Source organism: Anopheles maculipalpis, chromosome 3RL (assembly GCF_943734695.1).
Source record: "Anopheles maculipalpis chromosome 3RL, idAnoMacuDA_375_x, whole genome shotgun sequence".
In the NCBI taxonomy this organism is placed as follows: Eukaryota; Metazoa; Arthropoda; class Insecta; order Diptera; family Culicidae; genus Anopheles; species Anopheles maculipalpis.
The window spans coordinates 90,944,231-90,961,271 of NC_064872.1; the positions used below are offsets into that span (position 1 = coordinate 90,944,231).

Genomic DNA, 17,041 nt, shown 5'->3' on the forward strand with positions numbered 1-17,041 from the left:
AGAGACGGGTGTGGTGCTAGTTTATGTTTGGTATTGGTACTTGCAATTATAATTTTGTATTACTCTCTCTATCTCTCTACCTTTCATCCCGTTTCGCCTATCATTTTTGTTGCTCACGACACGTTTAGGGGATATTGTTAGTTGACTAGTTAGGTTAAGCTTGTGTTACAATTTCCGACACTTTCACCCATCTGTTATTCTATGGTTATGCTTACGGTTATCATCACGTTCTCCCCCCTCACACATGCATTTCCCATCTCTTGGAGACTATCCCGAGAAAATTCTATCTTTCTCTCGATCCTCCTATATATTATTTCGCTCCAACAGCCTCCAACCATTTAACTGGTGCGTTCTAGTAGCCATTTTAACCGTGATTACTCCATGCCATTTTGTAAAGCGTTTACAGTATACCAAAGCGATGATTTTTTTCTTACGTTCAAGCGGAGCGTTAAGATGCGCTCCACCTGCTTGTGATGGTGGTTTTTTGTTTTATTTTGTGTGTTCAACAAGGTTCGCTATGAAAGTCGTTCGAGAAAAATCGAAAAATCGAAAAATAAACTCGTTCTCTTTAGATTGATTCAACGTAAAAAACAGTTCTACATTACACTACTATCATTAGTATAATTTTGTTTTGTTTTTTTTGTTGTTTAGAGGTGTGTGAGTTTGCACATTGTTTGCAGCTTTGGTTACTAGCAATCGAGGGTTTAGTAACTAATTTTAGGCATGTTTTTGCACTGAAAACGATAAAGTACTCAACAAGATAATTTCCTTTTGAGTCATTGCATACATTCAGGCGTTTGCCTTGAGGTATCAGCAAAGAGCTACAGAGAAGTGTAATAAATGTAGTAAAGAGTCAAGAAAATTCGATAGCAAGGACAACATTAATTATAATATTAAAGCTGCTGTTTCTCTTTTCATCGAGTAAAATAATAATACCCTTATTTTTTCATAACACCACAATTGCTAGTAAACAAAGATAAACTTCTGTTTTTTCTACTCTAAATACTCTATCCTTATGTACAACTTCACCGCCGATACTGTCTCACAAAAAGTCTAGTGGTTTGTGTGATTTATCTACAGACTAAAGTTTTTGTTTCGTTTTGTTCTCCTATAATCTAATGCTGAGTGTTTGAAAACAATAAAAAAAAACATCTGTCATTGAACATGTACACGATTGGGTTAGAAAAATATATACGTGTATTTGTTTTGTATTTATCCAACATGTAGCAAACTTTCTCAAGAGTAAGGTAGAAAGGGGCGCGATAAACATTTTCCGAAGCAGTAACCGAGAAACCGAGCATTCGGAGGTTAAACGTAACCGAGCATTACAGGTCCTGAAGCATTTGTTTGAATTTGTTAGTTTAAATTTGTTTCACCGTTCCATTATCACTTATCACGAGCATGGAAAAAGGTTGATTTTGCTTAGCCTTACGTCTAATCTCAATTCTTCACTTAGCTCCTGTCTTACAGGGCGTGTAGAGAGGTGGGCAAAAAGGATGAAAATAATAGTTTGATCGATTCGAGAAGAGGTTCAGCAGTGGTAACAATTCAAGTAGTATATAACACTTCAAACAAAAAGCTTTCGATGCTTCTACCGTAAAGTATTGTGTGATTTTTGCTTTGTTTAATTTCCCTAAAGGACACCTGCTTGTGTACATTTTATGTACAGTGGGTTTGAAAGGTGTTGATTGGTTAATTGCGTCCGACCGTCCTTCGGCTCGATCAGTGCGGACTATCTTTCAACATTCTTAAACGATAATCGTCATTAAGACTGTTCCTGACTTTTAACACACTTTGAGTGTGTTATGTGCGTCTCGTCCTCACTCTCTCTTTCTCGCTATCTACTACTCTTCTTTCGCTCTACATTGGACCGCTTGGTATATGGGATTTTGAGAGGCGCTAATACGCTAGCCGAACCATCGGCCAGCATTCAAAAAATCTCCTATCTTGTGCTGGAAAAGAAAGAAACAAACCTAACGTAAGCCCACTCGCAGGGGTGTTCTGATCGATACGTACTACGAATTACCACTATTTTTACAGAGCACATACTCTCAAAAGGATATGATTTACGTTTCCCCTAGCTGACGTTGATCGTCACTCCCGATTCTTTCCTATCCCGAGGAGGTGCTGCAATTGCCATTGCCGAATGGTATGGCAATGGACGTGCGCTGTAACCTCTCGCAGCTCGGTATTGTTAATTTTGTTGACCTTGGTTTCGTGTTCCGTCCGTTTGTCCCGTTGGCCGAGTATGTACAGAATGTTCCAACAGATGGAACCTGTCCTTAATTGCTACGCACATGAAAGCACTCTTGCGCTATCTCCACTTGCTCGTGTGCGGGTAATTCTTCCTCCTTCTAAAGGTAACAGCTTCACAAGCAAACTGCGCTGGTTTTCTTAGTAATTCTATTGACAGCAGTATGTAGTGATGTTAGTATCGTAATCGTAGTTAGTACAAAATTTACCATTTATGTTGCCTTCGGTCCACCTTTTTTGTCCAGCTGTTAGTAGGATGTTCTTATCACTACACACTACACGCTAAATGCTATTTGTCAAAGCTTGCGTAGTCTAATGCACGATAACGAGCCCGTTGCCATTTCTGTCGTTGGTACTCTCGATCCCGTTCGTGTAGCTGCCCAGTTCACAGTTTCGTTGAATGCTATCGATCTAGTAACCCACGCTGGACGCTTCCGATCACTACGGGGTTGATACATGGGGACGCGCTACTGTAAACCCATTTTAAAGCTCTGACACCCTACGGTTGAAGGTGAGGTTCATGGCGCATGGGGTTTGATGAGTGGAGATGGAAAGTAGGAAAGTAGGCGGAGAGAGTCCCCGTCATCGTCCCCGACCCAACTCTCCCTCTAGTACCTACGACTGAAGCGACGGGTGTTTGGCTAGCTCTATATCCATTTGTTGTTGCGTACCGCCGAACGGAGCCTGCGGCCCCACATTAAGTTATATCATACTATCGTGCCATGCAGATGCTGCGGCTGCTGGGAGGATTCGTTCTGCATCTGGATGTTCGGTGTGGAGGCGCTATTGTTGGACTCTATCGCGTTGCTCAGACCGAGTGAGGAGCCACCGAGTGTAGACCCACCGAGTGTTGAACCTCCCAGTCCGGAACCGGGTCCACCGAGGGTGGACGGGTTAATCCCACCGCTTAGACACGGTACACCGATGATTGGTAGCGGTTCCTCTGGAGGTGTTACCTGCAGTGAAGCCCAAGATTGTGTAAGAAGATTTTTCTATAGGCGAAGCGAAATCTCTCGTTCGGTGACTTACCTCCAGCCCGATGCTACCGTTCAGAGCAATCTTGATTGGGTTCGAGTGATTCGTTGCCTGCATCAGCGTCGCAAAGTGGCTTATGCCAATCTCCTCCAGCGATGACTTCCGGCGTCCCGATGCCCCGATGTTCGGCAGTCCCTGTCGCAGAGAGTTGGAGCGTCTCAGAAGGATGTCGCTGTCAATCTAGAATTCACAAACAGAAGCAGTTAATTGCAATTCCATCTGGCCTCTATACCTCTCGTTACCCTCAAGGAGTTGCTCCTTCCCCGCATCTGTCCCATTGCATTAGGACTATCTGGAAGAGATAGAGAATTCGATTTTGTTGTGACCAGCGGAGGCGCCCGGGGCGTTACGTAACCTGACATCGGCTGAGGTCCACCGATGGTGTTCAGGCCGATGCCGGAACCGCGCCGTGAGCCGGCCGCCGCCGCCGCCAGATTGATGTTGGAGCAGAATGATATGTTGGACTTTCGACGCGAGTTGTGCCGTTCGAACGTTTTCTGGGCCGAGAATGGAGAGGGCCGCACCAGATAGCTGGAAAGCATGAAGAAAATAGATGCAGATAATGGTCAAAAATCCGAAGGATAAGCCGTGAAACTTACATGATGTCACCCTCTTCCAGCTTGAGATCGCACGACGGGTTGATGATGACGTACGAAAGATGGTTGCGCTTTTCACTTACGTCGTCATAGTCGATGCTCGGAAGATTTAGCGATTCCATCCGACTACGCACCAAGTTTGCGATCTCGGCCCGTTCGATTTGCTGCACATGATTATCGCGCGCTTCGTCGGCCATATTGATCGAGTACTGTGCACGCACCGATCAACAAACAGTATCAATCGATCGTCACATACACGATCGGGGACAGACACAGAGAGTGAGAGACAACAAACGACGAACGGCGTGGCAATGATCGTAGTACGATCGTAGTAAGAGAAAGAAAAGGGGGAGAGAGAGAGAGAAGAAAGAACGATCCAAATCGAAATTAGAAATGCTTCAACGCTCGCCGTACAGGTGACCATGTATTGTCCCTGCCACCCAGCCAGCCCGGTTGGTGTGTTAGTGACAAGCTAAGTTAGTTTGCCGTGTCCCCCACCGGCACCCAGGCTCCGAATACGGAAGCGCTGCGCACCAATAAATATACAGCGAAAACAAACACGCAGCAAAAACAAATACACGCACGCACATCGAAAAACGCATAGACGAACACGCAACACAACACAAGATAAATCATATGAGAAGAGAAAGGAGCGGTGAGCTGTTGGTGAGAACAATAGAATGGTTGGTAGTCGGTGTGAAGGTATCGGTGAAAACGGGACAGTGCTGTTAGTATTAGCTTGGGGACGCTCGCGTACATATCGATCTGTACATCCGGTGAAAATATGCTGGGTTTTGTGGAGGGTTTTTTGTTGTTGTTATCAGTGCCAGTACAATGAATCACAGGAACACTTCCACAGTGCAGTAGGCGCTGTGTGATCGCTGACAATTTGGTGCTGTACTTTGGACATTTTGTGATTTGGACAAGTGCTTTGACACACGCACAGAGAGTGATATACAAAGAACACATGTACAGAAGGGAGGGAAATGTGTGTTGTACAGCGCAGGGAGAAAGTGTGAAGTGATTTCGTTTATTTTTTTCGGTACTCTCCTGGCAATCGTAGGGACAGGGATATAGAGTGATATAGACGCGTATTTCGAAGCGTCTGTCATTAACGCACAACATTTCTGTACAGTTGAGTGAATGACCGAATGTATGAGGTCTGTATGAGCATGAAGTTTGATCGGGACGAAGTACCCTGTGGAACTGTCGAAAGAACTTGTTCCTTTAGCATGCTGCATGACTAAATCTAATGCACTCCTCCTAAACGGAAAAGTGAATGTCAAACATTTACCGCCTAGCACGAGCTATCGCAAGTACACGTCCGGACAGCCGCTGCCAGTCGAAACAAAAAACCGCAAAAAATACTGTCTGCTGTTGAAGACAGAAAGCTGCTGTACTTACCCGGTTGCTGTCCCTGGCACTTAAGTGAGCTTCTAGATTCGTCCGTGTTAATCGTAAGGCAGGGTATATGCACATTATTCGTGAACGCAACTGTGTACGGTGTATTTTTGTGTGATAGAGAGTGTTAAGTGTGTAAAGTGTGTGTAGTGTACGTAAAGCAAGGCACGTGCCCATGCTGCATTGACTCACTATTCACGCGTGACTCTTTGGGGCACGTTGCTGAAGCTCCTTTGGCAGACGCTTCTCTTTGTACTTTGTGTGAATTTTGAAACGTATGTTCCGATCTTATATATATATTTTTTGTTATTGGTTGGTTGAATCAAAGTAGGCTTAGAGCATAGAGCGGCGGTAGTACCACAACGTATTTGCCAAGAAAGTCTTTAAGCGGTGCGTAAAATAGGATACTAAGAAGAACGCACTTTCGTACGGGAGGAAAGGATAGCAGAGCGGGAAGAACTATGTAATTTCTTAACGAACACGAGACAGTAGGACGTTTCCTTCGAGAGGCGAAGAAAGTGAACCACTACGCACACGCAGGTGGATTGGTGTATTACTGTGCTATAGTTTGAACGTGACTTAAAGGTGAAAAAAGTGTAGAAGAAAAACAGGTTTCATCCAGATTTAAGGTTGCTGCTGGTGAAGGAGTTGTTGGTGGTGAGGAGGATTCTGAACCATACTAAGGTCGTGAGAAGGTAAGTACGTTTTGAAAAATATTTCTTAAAACAACCCAGATAACAGTTCTGTTTAACGGCGCCTTAATTTTATGGCATTTAATCATACGATCAAAAGATTCTGAATGATTTATTTTTCTACCTTAACAAAACTGTCAGCTAGGCGAATGTCACACTAATTGGTAAACGGTGTCAGAAAAACGGGTGGAAAGGTGTTTCAAAATTGGCTCTCAGGCATGTGGAATAAAACGACAGATACGACAGTAAAACTAGGAGCAAAAAGGGGTAGGTATCGTGTTGTAGTGTGCATAAAAAAAAGTGATCATCTAAGATCGTGTTTCACAGTGTGAGAGTGTCTAAGTGAGTGTGTTTGTGTGTTTGGAGAGAGAGAAAGGAAGTGACAGTGAAGAAGAGTGACGGAACTTACGCTCGATCCTTTACGGGCGGTGCATCCACCCAGACAGGACGATGACTTGCGGATTGTGGCCGGCGGCGGGCGGTAGGTTACACCCCGGAGGTTCGCTTCCGCAACACCCTTGATCGGTACGCCGCTGGCCGAGGTGCTGCTAGCGGTGGCGGTGGTCGTAACCACTTCCTCTTCATACTACTCGGTTTTGGTTCGAATATGGTATTTGTGTTTTTTTTTAAATTCATTACAACATGCGCGAGTATCACAAGCACGAGCAGTAGTAGTAGTAGTAGCGGTAGTGGTGGTAGTAGTAGTAGTAGGTAGATTATCAATGAGATGCCAAATCGAATGAGAAAACAAATTAGTTCAAAACAAGCCAATTGGCCAATGCAAGGCGAAAGGTGAGAGGTAACGAACGAAAGAACCCAAAAAATTAAGACGACATGACATTAACGTAAATATATGCAACGTTCGATACGCTTAAGAATGAACAACAACGAAGGGTAACAGTGAACTTTTGGCTTTTTTTGTAAAACAATGTAAAACGTAAGAGCGAGAAAAATAAAACATTCGTTTCTTTCGACTAAAGGACGTTTAGGTGATCCGGAATACGTCACAACGATGGGACGGACAGAGTTTTTTTTTGTACAACACTACGTAGAGATACAACGCTCGAAAGGAGCATGAAAGGTCTAGTGGATGTTGGGACAATGTTTAGCATCAGCAACAGTGTAGTGGGTTGTACGATAGTACACTTAGCGAGGGAGATCAAACCACATACACAGCTCGAACGACATCGAACCCAACTTCCGGGAGCAGACAAAGGTGTACTTAAGAACCCCGTTGGGTAGAGAGACACAAAACGTAATGGAAACGTAAAGAAACAAAAAACTTTGAGGCGTGATTGGCTGGTTTGATGTGGAAGAAATTTTGACAGCAAAAACATAAGACGTTTTCTACAAAATTAGCGCAAGCTTCCTAGACTACTTTAAAAGTGTTGCTACTGAGCTGGGTTAAAATCAAATTTACCATACCTAAAGACGCAAAGGGTATTAGGAAACGCATCGAAACGGTTGAGTATACAAAGACGAAACAGTAATAAATGTAGCAGTTTGATTGCTCTACAACTATCGCTAACTGGAACTTACATGGAAAGGAACTATCAACGATTGCCAGAAGGAGGTTAAGGAACACGGAAATACTACGACACAACTGGCTAGCTCTACTGAAACTCTGGTCCTTTTCATGCACAATACTATAAAGTTACGAACAAGGCTGAATGACGCCGGAAAGCGGAAGTTCTCGCTTAGACGTACGTTCAACAATGTTTCCATTCAGTTTGGGTGTTTTTGGGGGTTAAACGGTACAGAGAACGGTCATACGGACGGAAATTAGTTGGTAACACATTTGTTAAACTATTTCAAACTCAAACGAAAACATTTGTTGACATAGTACAAAGTTACTGACTTTCACGAACAATAAACTTCAAACAATCACTCTCAAACTGGAACAAAACAAAGGACTAAGAAGTTCGTTAAAATGACCAAAAGCACTACGTTTGGGAGAGTGACTGAAAACTTAAACAAACGGTTAGTTGCACGGTAAGTATTTGAAGGGTTATTTGAATAAATATGTCCATGTATTCCCGTTAAGAAATATATTGAAACTGAAAAGATTGAACTCAAACAAAGGAAAACAGTATCAACCAAGCAACTCACTGTGTGCGTGTGCGATCAAATAATTCGTCCATCTTTCGTTATTTTTAAAGAGAGATACACTTTGGCTTTCATCTGCTATATGGTTTTTTGTTGTTATAATAATCTATTTAGAGGCTATATTTATCTTGAAGTAGTAGTTAGTAGTTATAAGTAAAGGTTGTTGTTTTGAGCATTGAAGAAAAGTTTTTGAATAAACCGAAGAAACGATAGGAAATACGTAGATTCAAAAAGGAGTTGGAGTCTAACTAAGAGTTGAGGGTAACACAGGGTAGTAACGGATAAATAGCAGTCCGATTGAATTGCATAAGAACGGAAAAAGTTCAACGTAGCAAGAAAATAGTGCAATTACTACAAAAGAAGTGGGAAACAAAAAATTTTAAAGGAAAGAAGAGGTGGTAAACAGACGATAGGAAATAGATAGTGAAAGAGTAAGAGTAAGAAAGATAATTTTTAATACAGACACAGACATAGAAAAAGGGAGAAAAAGAGAGACGGACAGAGCAAGAAAATCAAATTTGGAAGACAACGCAATTTTTTCGTAAACAAATCCGATACTATAATATTACAAGCGACAGACGCGAGGCCATAAGTGTAGGGTTTGATAAAAAAAGTGAATCAGAAAGATAAGTGGCAAGAGGCGACTGTAGTTACATAAAAAATAGAGCGATGGTGAGACGGAAGAATATAAGCAATACTTGATTACAATAGAAAAGGCACAAGAAACCAAAAATAATACTAGAACTAAAGGAGAACTAAATAAAACATGAAAGTATACCAATGAAGACAACAAAATATTAGTAACAAATAATTATTACAACAGATAGAAATTTACAGTTTGTAAAAGAAGTGAAAAGTAATGACAAAGTAAATAACGAGATAAAAAAGAGAGAGCGAGAGAAAAAGGAAACTTAGTCTACTAACTTTTGACAGGTTCGTGGCGTTGCTTGCATGGCAAAGTCCTCGCTAGTGGGCGGTGATAATTAGTGGCCATATTTGGTTGTGTCGTAACGTTTTATTTTTGGTTATAAAGCAAGATTTTGTTGACGAAAAAAAGGAAAACAAAACATAGAAAAGAAGAAAAGACGGGAAAAGAAAAATCAAAACTGACACTCCTTTTTTGCATTTCGGCGAAGAAGTTTCGTACGCATGGACATTCACGGAAACATTGATGTGTGCGAGTCACTGTAAGCGAGGACACGGTTGAGACAACAGCGGCTTTCGGCAGTCACCAGAGTTTGAAGAGAATAAGGAATATTATACACACTTTTTCCAGAATCTTTGGTGGTGATTGTTAAACACAAAAAGGGGTTCGATAACAGGGGGAATTATAATTGAATTTATCGCTTAAAGAAAGAGGGGTTCTTCCATAATGTCGCCAATTGCACTTGTAATTTTTACACTTGTAAAAATTATAAATTTATTAGGAGAAAAAACCAACGGGTCAATGAAGAGTAGTGAATGAAGAAGACATCAAAAAGAGAAAGATAACCAGACAAAGAGAAAACCAAACCAAGCCATAGAAGAAGAAAGAGAGAGAGAGAGAGAGAGAGAGAGAGAGAGAAAGAGAGAGAGAGACAGAAAGACAAAGAGAAGACGACGGACGTCAGGCTCGAAAACATGGAAGATTAGGAGTAGTAACTGGAGTAACTGATCCAATAACCGAAGGATATGATGTGAAACATAGGGAATACAGAGGAAAGTAGAATTATGAAAGCTTATAAACAAAGTAGCAAGCGGCTGGTAAAACTGATGGTAAAACACAAACAAAAAAGGTAAACATAATCCATATGAACGTAACAAAGAAACGAAAGCAAGAACAAAAAGACAAACAGGTGGTAGGCAATTATAATTCTGGAAAAATCTTGTTTTGCTTTTTTGTTGCTGTAGCAATTGTTTTTTTGATTTTGTTTAAATGTTTGATTGCATTTTGGTTTTGTAGTTGTTGTGATTTATAGCTCGGATGGGCGTTGGTTTTTAAAAAATTGGACTCACCGATGGTCGCAACCGCACACAATGTTTAAAGGTCCCGAAAGATCCAAACGGACGCCATTTTTCGGCGACTGGCGAGTTACTCACATGTGATGCATCCGCACTGGATGTGTCCTGCGTACGGTAGATACCGATCGGAATTTCGCACGTGGTGGAGCAAAGCTTCTGATACAACCGGCCGTATGTACGTATCCACATGTCGTCCTTGGTGATCTTCATCTGCAAAACAGCGTGGAGCGAAAAGATGGACGTCGATTGAAATGGGTTAAATGGCATTAAACCGTGGGCCGAAAAAGTGGTCCCCATGATTGATGATGAAATATTCATTATTGTACACAGCAATGAATTGATGAAGCGTGAGGCAATACTTGTGAGCCCCATGGTAGCGTCATTGCATTAATCGGACCCGTCGAGAAACCAACCCCATATCGTTTGATCTCCGACGACCGACCAGTTCGCCGTAATTGAGTTATGGCAGTTCGTTCCAGCTACCCAGTTCACTCAGTATTGGCTTCTCTAATGGGTTGCTAAGTGGACCTGAAACGCGGGAGTTGTTGCCAGGGCTTTGCTTACCGAGGTGAGGAATCCACTGCCCGGGGCCTGATCGATGCCGAGAAGTAGCCGCACGAATGTAATCACGTAGTCCTTCACGAATGCTTGGTATAGCAGCGTGTCCAACATCGATGCACTGAAGACGTTGCCGGCGGCGAACGGTAACCGGAACATGTATGATATGTGTGAGCCTCGCTCCTTCTCCCGCTGTACGTCCCCGCACGGATCAGAGTCATGGAGGTGGTAAAGGGAAGGTAGAATCGTTAGTATCGGTGTTTTAGGGCATGGGTGCGAGGCGAGATGCGCTCGTTCAGGATTGTTCGTGCAGTACCTTTTCCATTTTGCTCAGATGCAATGCGTACTTGTCGTGTGCGCGGAACTGCATGAATCTCATGTTTGAGCTCTGGGATAGTTCGGTGATGCTGCGGATGCTTGGGAAAAATCTGTCATAGGCAGACATGAACCGAATGATAGAGAGCTCGATTATTGCTGAAAACATGGCTGAAATTGCATTATCTTTACATACTTAAACATTGTTTGCACAGCAACGATTGTATTGCAGTCAGCTAGTGTGTCCTCCTCGGCTGAGTTTGACAGCTCCTTGTTCACGACGACGACATTCTCCGCTAGGGTAATGCCGGCCCTTAGTAGATCGTCGAGACAGTCGATCGAACCCAACATCCAGTACACCTGCAAGTGAAGATAAGCAAACGATATGAATCACATACACTTGGTGGTTATCTAGAAGAAATTAGGCTCATACCAGTGGGAAGTAGGAGATAGCATCCAAGAAGGCAATGTCGGGCCGTCGTTCGAGCAGCAGAATGATCGGGTTGAGTGACGTTTTCGACCGGAAGTGTGCTCGGAGCGGTATGATGAAGTTGTAGATACCGTTGGACGCATAGTCGGCCGCTAGAATGATGGTTTTATTTTGCCACTGATATTCCTTCGCATTTCTATAGCTACAGTGTTCGCAAACCTGTTGGAAATAGATGTAAATTTTGTAGCTTGATACTTAACTATTTCGATTCTTCGTATTTTTTTTTCACTCTCACTTGAGCAAGTTGTAGGCAGCAGAGAGGTTTCTTTTCCTTGAGAAGAAAACACAAAGTCGGACTGACGCCAATGAACGGTGAAACCGGTGGAAATCCTTTCACGATCCTGCAAGAAGTACAAGAAATCCCGTTTGAGGTCGAAATCGGTGTGAAATCGGTGATCGGCTGCAAGATACGTGTGCAGAGCGCCACGGTGTCCCAGGTGAATGAAATGTTCGTACTGATTAGCATCGGTGTAGATCCGATAAGAATGCTTGATTGGTTTAGTTAACTGGCCCGATCCAATCTCAACCCAATGTGGTGGTTGTTAAACCAATAACGCGTTTGGAGTTAATGAGTGGCATTTGGAGCACCGTACCGTGATTGATTAGATGTGAGGCAGGCGAGCGAATCCTCTAACACACGCTCTAATACACGACCACATTATTACAAACCAAACACGCGACGATTTTAGTACAAGCGAATGCGAGCGAACTACTTGAAACTCGAAACAGCTTTCAACCAGGTGATAAGCTTGCAGAAAGGAACGGGTAAATCTTTAACCTTAATTAGCACAATAGATTTGGCTAAGTGAATTGCTTACTTTCAATTTGAAATGAAAACGACCGGAAAGTATTCAATTCGCCCAGCGAATGTATTGCTTTAAACTCTTCTTTTGCTTGTGCTTTGGCTCCTTTGTACAAGAATATCATCCGACGTAGCCAAAAACGACACAGATGTAACACAATGGCAGAATTATGAGAGCTAGCAGGTCTAGTGAGGTGTGCAAGCCATATAAACACTATTTATGGGCTATATAGATAATATAAAATTTTTGGAAAAATATTTTCATCAGAATGCAGCACATCTGACTGACGGGCGATAATATTTGAACATCATTCTATCTTTATATTACACAACCGAACGATAAACACATCGGAGCGAAGCAGCGTTTTACACTTATCTTGCTTTGTAGCAGTTAACACCCAGCTTACAAGGGCATTAGTGCAGGTGGAATGTTTTTTGTCCGAGTTTCAATGCACAACCGTGAGGAAAATTTGGAAAAGGGATAAAAACACTAATACAGCAACAATGCAATTAAACGAAACGCAACGTCATGATTGCGAACACACCCATACCGGCCCAATCGGGCATAAGAAAAAAAAGAAAACATTGCGCCCTGATTCTAGCGCCTGCAGCTTATGACACGTTCGTGTTGCGAGTCGTGGATGAGGATTAATGATCGTTTGGATCGTGTTTTTATCACCTCCTTTACATGCTTGTAAAGGAGGTGATAACATGCTTTACATGCTTGTTTTACATGCTGCACTGCAGCAGTTGATGAGACAGGTCTGGTTCGCGGGATACTGCACAATTATGGCCGTGACTGGACACATTTGGTTTGGTTGCAGATGTAGTTTTGAAGTTTCATTCTAACCTTCCATAAAGGAATGCTCGTGTAGTGAAACGATGCAGAAATAGAACTGAAATTTAAAAACATTCTCTCGCCACAAATTCTTAAGGAAGTTCTATACTGTAGCTTTCTTGTGATTCAGTATCTCGATACTGCCAGGTATTTTGGAAAACGGGGTTCCCATCTTTAATGCTTGTAAATTTATGGGCTCACTGGGGAAAGGCTTAGAAGCGCTTAAAATCCTTCGATATAGCGCACGTGTGCGCTGTCTATTTCTAGTCTTCCACACGAACGAACACCTGCGGTCCGTTTCATCGGAAATAGGAACCTTACATCGGGTGTTCGATCTTTGCCACTGTCTGCCATAGCGCAGGCAGGCGCTTTTACACGCGGGTGCATTTCCGTTTTCGGATCGCTTACAATTTCAAGCGGCAATGACTGCACATCCGACACACACACACACACGTCGTAAGCGGCATACCGAGATCGTGCCATAGCGTATCGGATGTTGTGTGCCGCATCGACGGCCAGGAGTACGCGATTGCGTATCAAAAAATCCATTTCCGGCACGCATGGTAGCACATGTTGGAATAAGTTTGGTTTTCCCTTCTCCACGGGAAACATTACAAAATATCAGTAAAGAACGAGAACGGCATGCATTCTAGTGGCTTGAGTTAAGCGCTGGCACTACTAAGCGTAAGGACATATGTTAAAGTTTAGCTGCAATGAGGGGCGTACTGATTAGAAGTATAAAATAAATAATCGATGATAATCGATTTTAGAGGAGCGGAAGGCGAAATGGCGGTATGAAGGATGTAGTAAAACTAATATAAAAAAGGACAGCAATGGATTAGAAATGCAAAAATCCATTTTTGATTGATGATCAACAGGAGCGTGAAAAGCGTACAACGGCGTAGAACCGGCAGCAGCAGTTATCCCGAAAAAGCCACCAAGACGCCGGAAGCGGTAGCGGTAAAAAAAAAACGGTGAAGTGGAAAACGTGATGAAGAAAAGAAAGGAAAAAACAGGAAAAACACTTACCGGGAACAGTCAGTATGCCATGCAGGGGGTGTGTGAGTTGAATCTTTGGTATCGGATGTCGAACTACAACATTTCGATTCGCCGGATGAGCTCAGAACGAGCGACACCGTTTGCAGGAGCGAAAGATCTGCACTTCCGCCACTAGAGTGTGTATATGCGTGTGACAGTGAGTTTGTATAAGAGCGGTGGGGGGAGGTGGAGGTGAATTGAGGGGGTGAGGATGATACGAAGGACGTGCGTGTGCATCGGTGCATGAGTATGCGATTGTTGTGTTGGTGTGCGCGTTTAAGAAGGAATGTTGTTTTGATTACATCGAAATCGAATCCATAGCAATGAGTTTGACAACAGGATAATGTTTTGGTTTAGTGTTTGTTGTTGTGTTTTCCATGGTTCCGCAGAATTCCGTTCCGGTGTAGAAGGAAACAGTGTGATTGTGTGTATGTTTGTGTTACATTTTATTTGTACATGAATGATGAAGGAATGTATCGTTGTCAGTGGAAGTAATATTTCGTATCGTTCATTCGTGCAGAGTGATTGAAAGAGAAAGAGAGAGAGAGAGTGAGAGTGACGTGCAGAGAAAAATGTGGAAAAATAGAAAAGAAAAATAGAAGGAAAGGTTCAGGCAATTGTACAGAATCATAAAGAGAGGTTCAGATACATATGTGTACATATATATGAGCGTGAAAAACGAAACATTAAACAAAGTAAAATACAAGATTGTGGGCTCGAGAAAAGTGAAAGTTGTTCGACACGTTGTTCAAAGGTAGAAAACACTGATGGGAAACGTTACTATAATACTCCATTAACAGCTAATAAGGTTAATACGTAGTGCAAGGTGCATTATTTTAGGCGTTCAGCCATTAAGAAACCGCCTAAATGTATGCAATCTGCACGACAAATGCTTATGTGTAACGCAAGTATCGGTAGTTCCACACAGAGGAGGATCATGCTCGCTCTAGGGAAAATGTTTTTGAAGGAGGGTAGGCATTTGTGGTAAAGCTTTTATGTATTTAAAAAGAAAAATACCAGTTTTGAAAGTAAAAGTTGTATAAATTTTCTATGAATTTTATCCATAAACTTTACTGATATGTTCTATCGTACAGAGCAATAAAGAAAGAGGAATAGAAAATTCGAATTATGGTTTAATTTCTGAACAGTTACTTACTGAATATTTGTTGTAATATAATTTTGAAACGGTCTGTCGAGATTTCCAATTAAAAGTAAAGAAATAAAAGTATAGGAAAGTATGCCAGTTGTACAGGATAAAGCGATATAACGAATTTTCAATGGAATATAATATGATAAGTTAAAGTGTGACTAAATTTAAAAAAATGTTGGAAAAAAATTAGAAAAGGTGTGGAATGAGTAGAACCCTGTTGATCTAGCTGTGTCTGAAACAAGAATCAACTGTCAGACATTAACGGCTAAGAGTGAAGCAAAGTGAACGATTAAAACACACGTTGGTGTCTATCTATCAATAAGTTCTATTTACGCTTCCAATTCCCATTAGTTGGAGTTGAAAATACTATACTATCGATTTTCTAAAAATCCCTCCCTCGGGAAGCGCTAGACTGAAGTGGATAAGAACTGTCCGATGGAGTAAAATTCTTAAATAAACGTGCAGAGCCAACGATGCACAACGTTAAAGCTCAGAAACGCTCGTAATTTGTTCGAACTGAGTAGAACTGAATAGTAACCGAGCTCGTGCACTGCGTCCATTTGGTAGACGGGATGATCTGGCGAACCGGCAAACTGTGTTATTTATAGTTTTGTGGGAGCAGAGAGATAGCACTGACCACTCATTATAAGCAACGGGTTGCCTCGCATACCCAGCTTATGCAGGCCCAGTATCCATCTCCCCCAAGTGTATACCGCATTCGGTCGGAACTGCATCTGACAGATGGATGTTCGTCTCCTTTTGCTGGACGTTTCGCATCGCATCCGAATGGAAGCGTATGGCGTCGACTCTCCCAAGGGTTTAGTTCCGCTTCGTGCCGATAAAATCTTTCCGCCAATATAAACCGGTCATTTTGGACGCAATAGGGTAGCTTATTGTGTTATGGTGAAGTAGTTGGAAAATGTCACAGATGGACAAATGTTAGTTCTATCCTTTTCGCACAGTTTAAGCTACCGTTCCCACATTCGGTGACTCTCGCGTCACAAGCTAGAGGCGTTACATGGCGGAAAGGGTTCACAGTACTTACGCAATCTTTTCCGACGGTGACCGCCAGGGCACGTCATCGTCGATCTCGTCGTCACTTTCGTTGTCTTCCCCATCGATACCGTCCTCGCCGGAGATGCTAAACGATGACGACGTGAACATGTCCGGCACGGGTAGAATCGAAGGTCTCCGGCTGCCTGGAGGGCGTTGGGGAGCGATACGAGGCGAAGGGTTAAATTACAATGATAAAAGCCGGAAGCCGGGCATAACCGGGACGTTGGACCATGCTTACCTCTCCGTTGGTTGAGGATGTCGGGACTGAGTAGATTTGGATTGTTGCCGGTAGGAATCTCGAGATGGTTCGCGGATGAGATGGTCGGAGGTCCTAACGTTGATTGTGTCGTCGTGGTCGTTGTTGTTGTGGTATGCGTGGTCCCCGCGAAGGGTGCTGCCGCACTTTCCTTGAGGTTGGACTTGGAGTCCGATATAGTGATGGCATTGGTGAGGGCTGTAGTGCCGGCTGCCGGATTGCTTCCACCAGTGGTGACACTTTCCGTGTAGGTCGTTGCTGCAACGATAGTTGGGGCAGAAGGTCGCGGAACACTCTTATCGCTGGTTTGATAAATTTATGAATGCATATGAGTTGTAGGAGAAAATTTGGATTTGTAGATGGGTGGATGGATGGATACATGGATGGAGTTGATGATTTAATTCCAGTAACTGTGAGAGAGTAAGAATATTCAATAACATATTTTACTACCACT

The 17,041-nt window shown here is 42.7% G+C and overlaps 2 protein-coding genes across 15 annotated transcripts in view; one reads left to right on the forward strand and one right to left on the reverse strand.

The window, feature by feature from the left end:
- LOC126561808 (regulator of MON1-CCZ1 complex) overlaps nt 1–17,041 on the forward strand; it is a 250,519-nt gene that overhangs the window by 42,141 nt on the left and 191,337 nt on the right. The window lies entirely within an intron of this gene.
- The window catches only part of LOC126561334 (potassium channel subfamily T member 2), a 130,158-nt gene continuing 115,978 nt past the window's right edge, over nt 2,862–17,041 (reverse strand). For 5 of the 14 annotated variants that reach the window (XM_050217415.1, XM_050217418.1, XM_050217409.1 and 2 more), the window contains 14 exons: nt 16,570–16,845; nt 16,321–16,474; nt 14,117–14,257; nt 11,683–11,788; nt 11,391–11,606; nt 11,154–11,317; nt 10,959–11,070; nt 10,649–10,834; nt 10,079–10,294; nt 6,387–6,563; nt 3,888–4,093; nt 3,531–3,819; nt 3,283–3,468; nt 2,862–3,209 (listed from right to left, as the gene is read on the reverse strand). In XM_050217415.1, the coding sequence (XP_050073372.1) occupies nt 2,961–3,209; nt 3,283–3,468; nt 3,531–3,819; nt 3,888–4,093; nt 6,387–6,563; nt 10,079–10,294; nt 10,649–10,834; nt 10,959–11,070; nt 11,154–11,317; nt 11,391–11,606; nt 11,683–11,788; nt 14,117–14,257; nt 16,321–16,474; nt 16,570–16,845 (2,678 nt within the window). In that variant the 3' untranslated portion in view covers nt 2,862–2,960. Of the gene's footprint in view, nt 3,210–3,282; nt 3,469–3,530; nt 3,820–3,887; nt 4,094–6,386; nt 6,564–9,007; nt 9,050–10,078; nt 10,295–10,648; nt 10,835–10,958; nt 11,071–11,153; nt 11,318–11,390; nt 11,607–11,682; nt 11,789–14,116; nt 14,258–16,320; nt 16,475–16,569; nt 16,846–17,041 lie in introns of all 14 variants that reach the window. The other 9 variants (XM_050217421.1, XM_050217423.1, XM_050217410.1 and 6 more) reach the window with 8 other exon arrangements.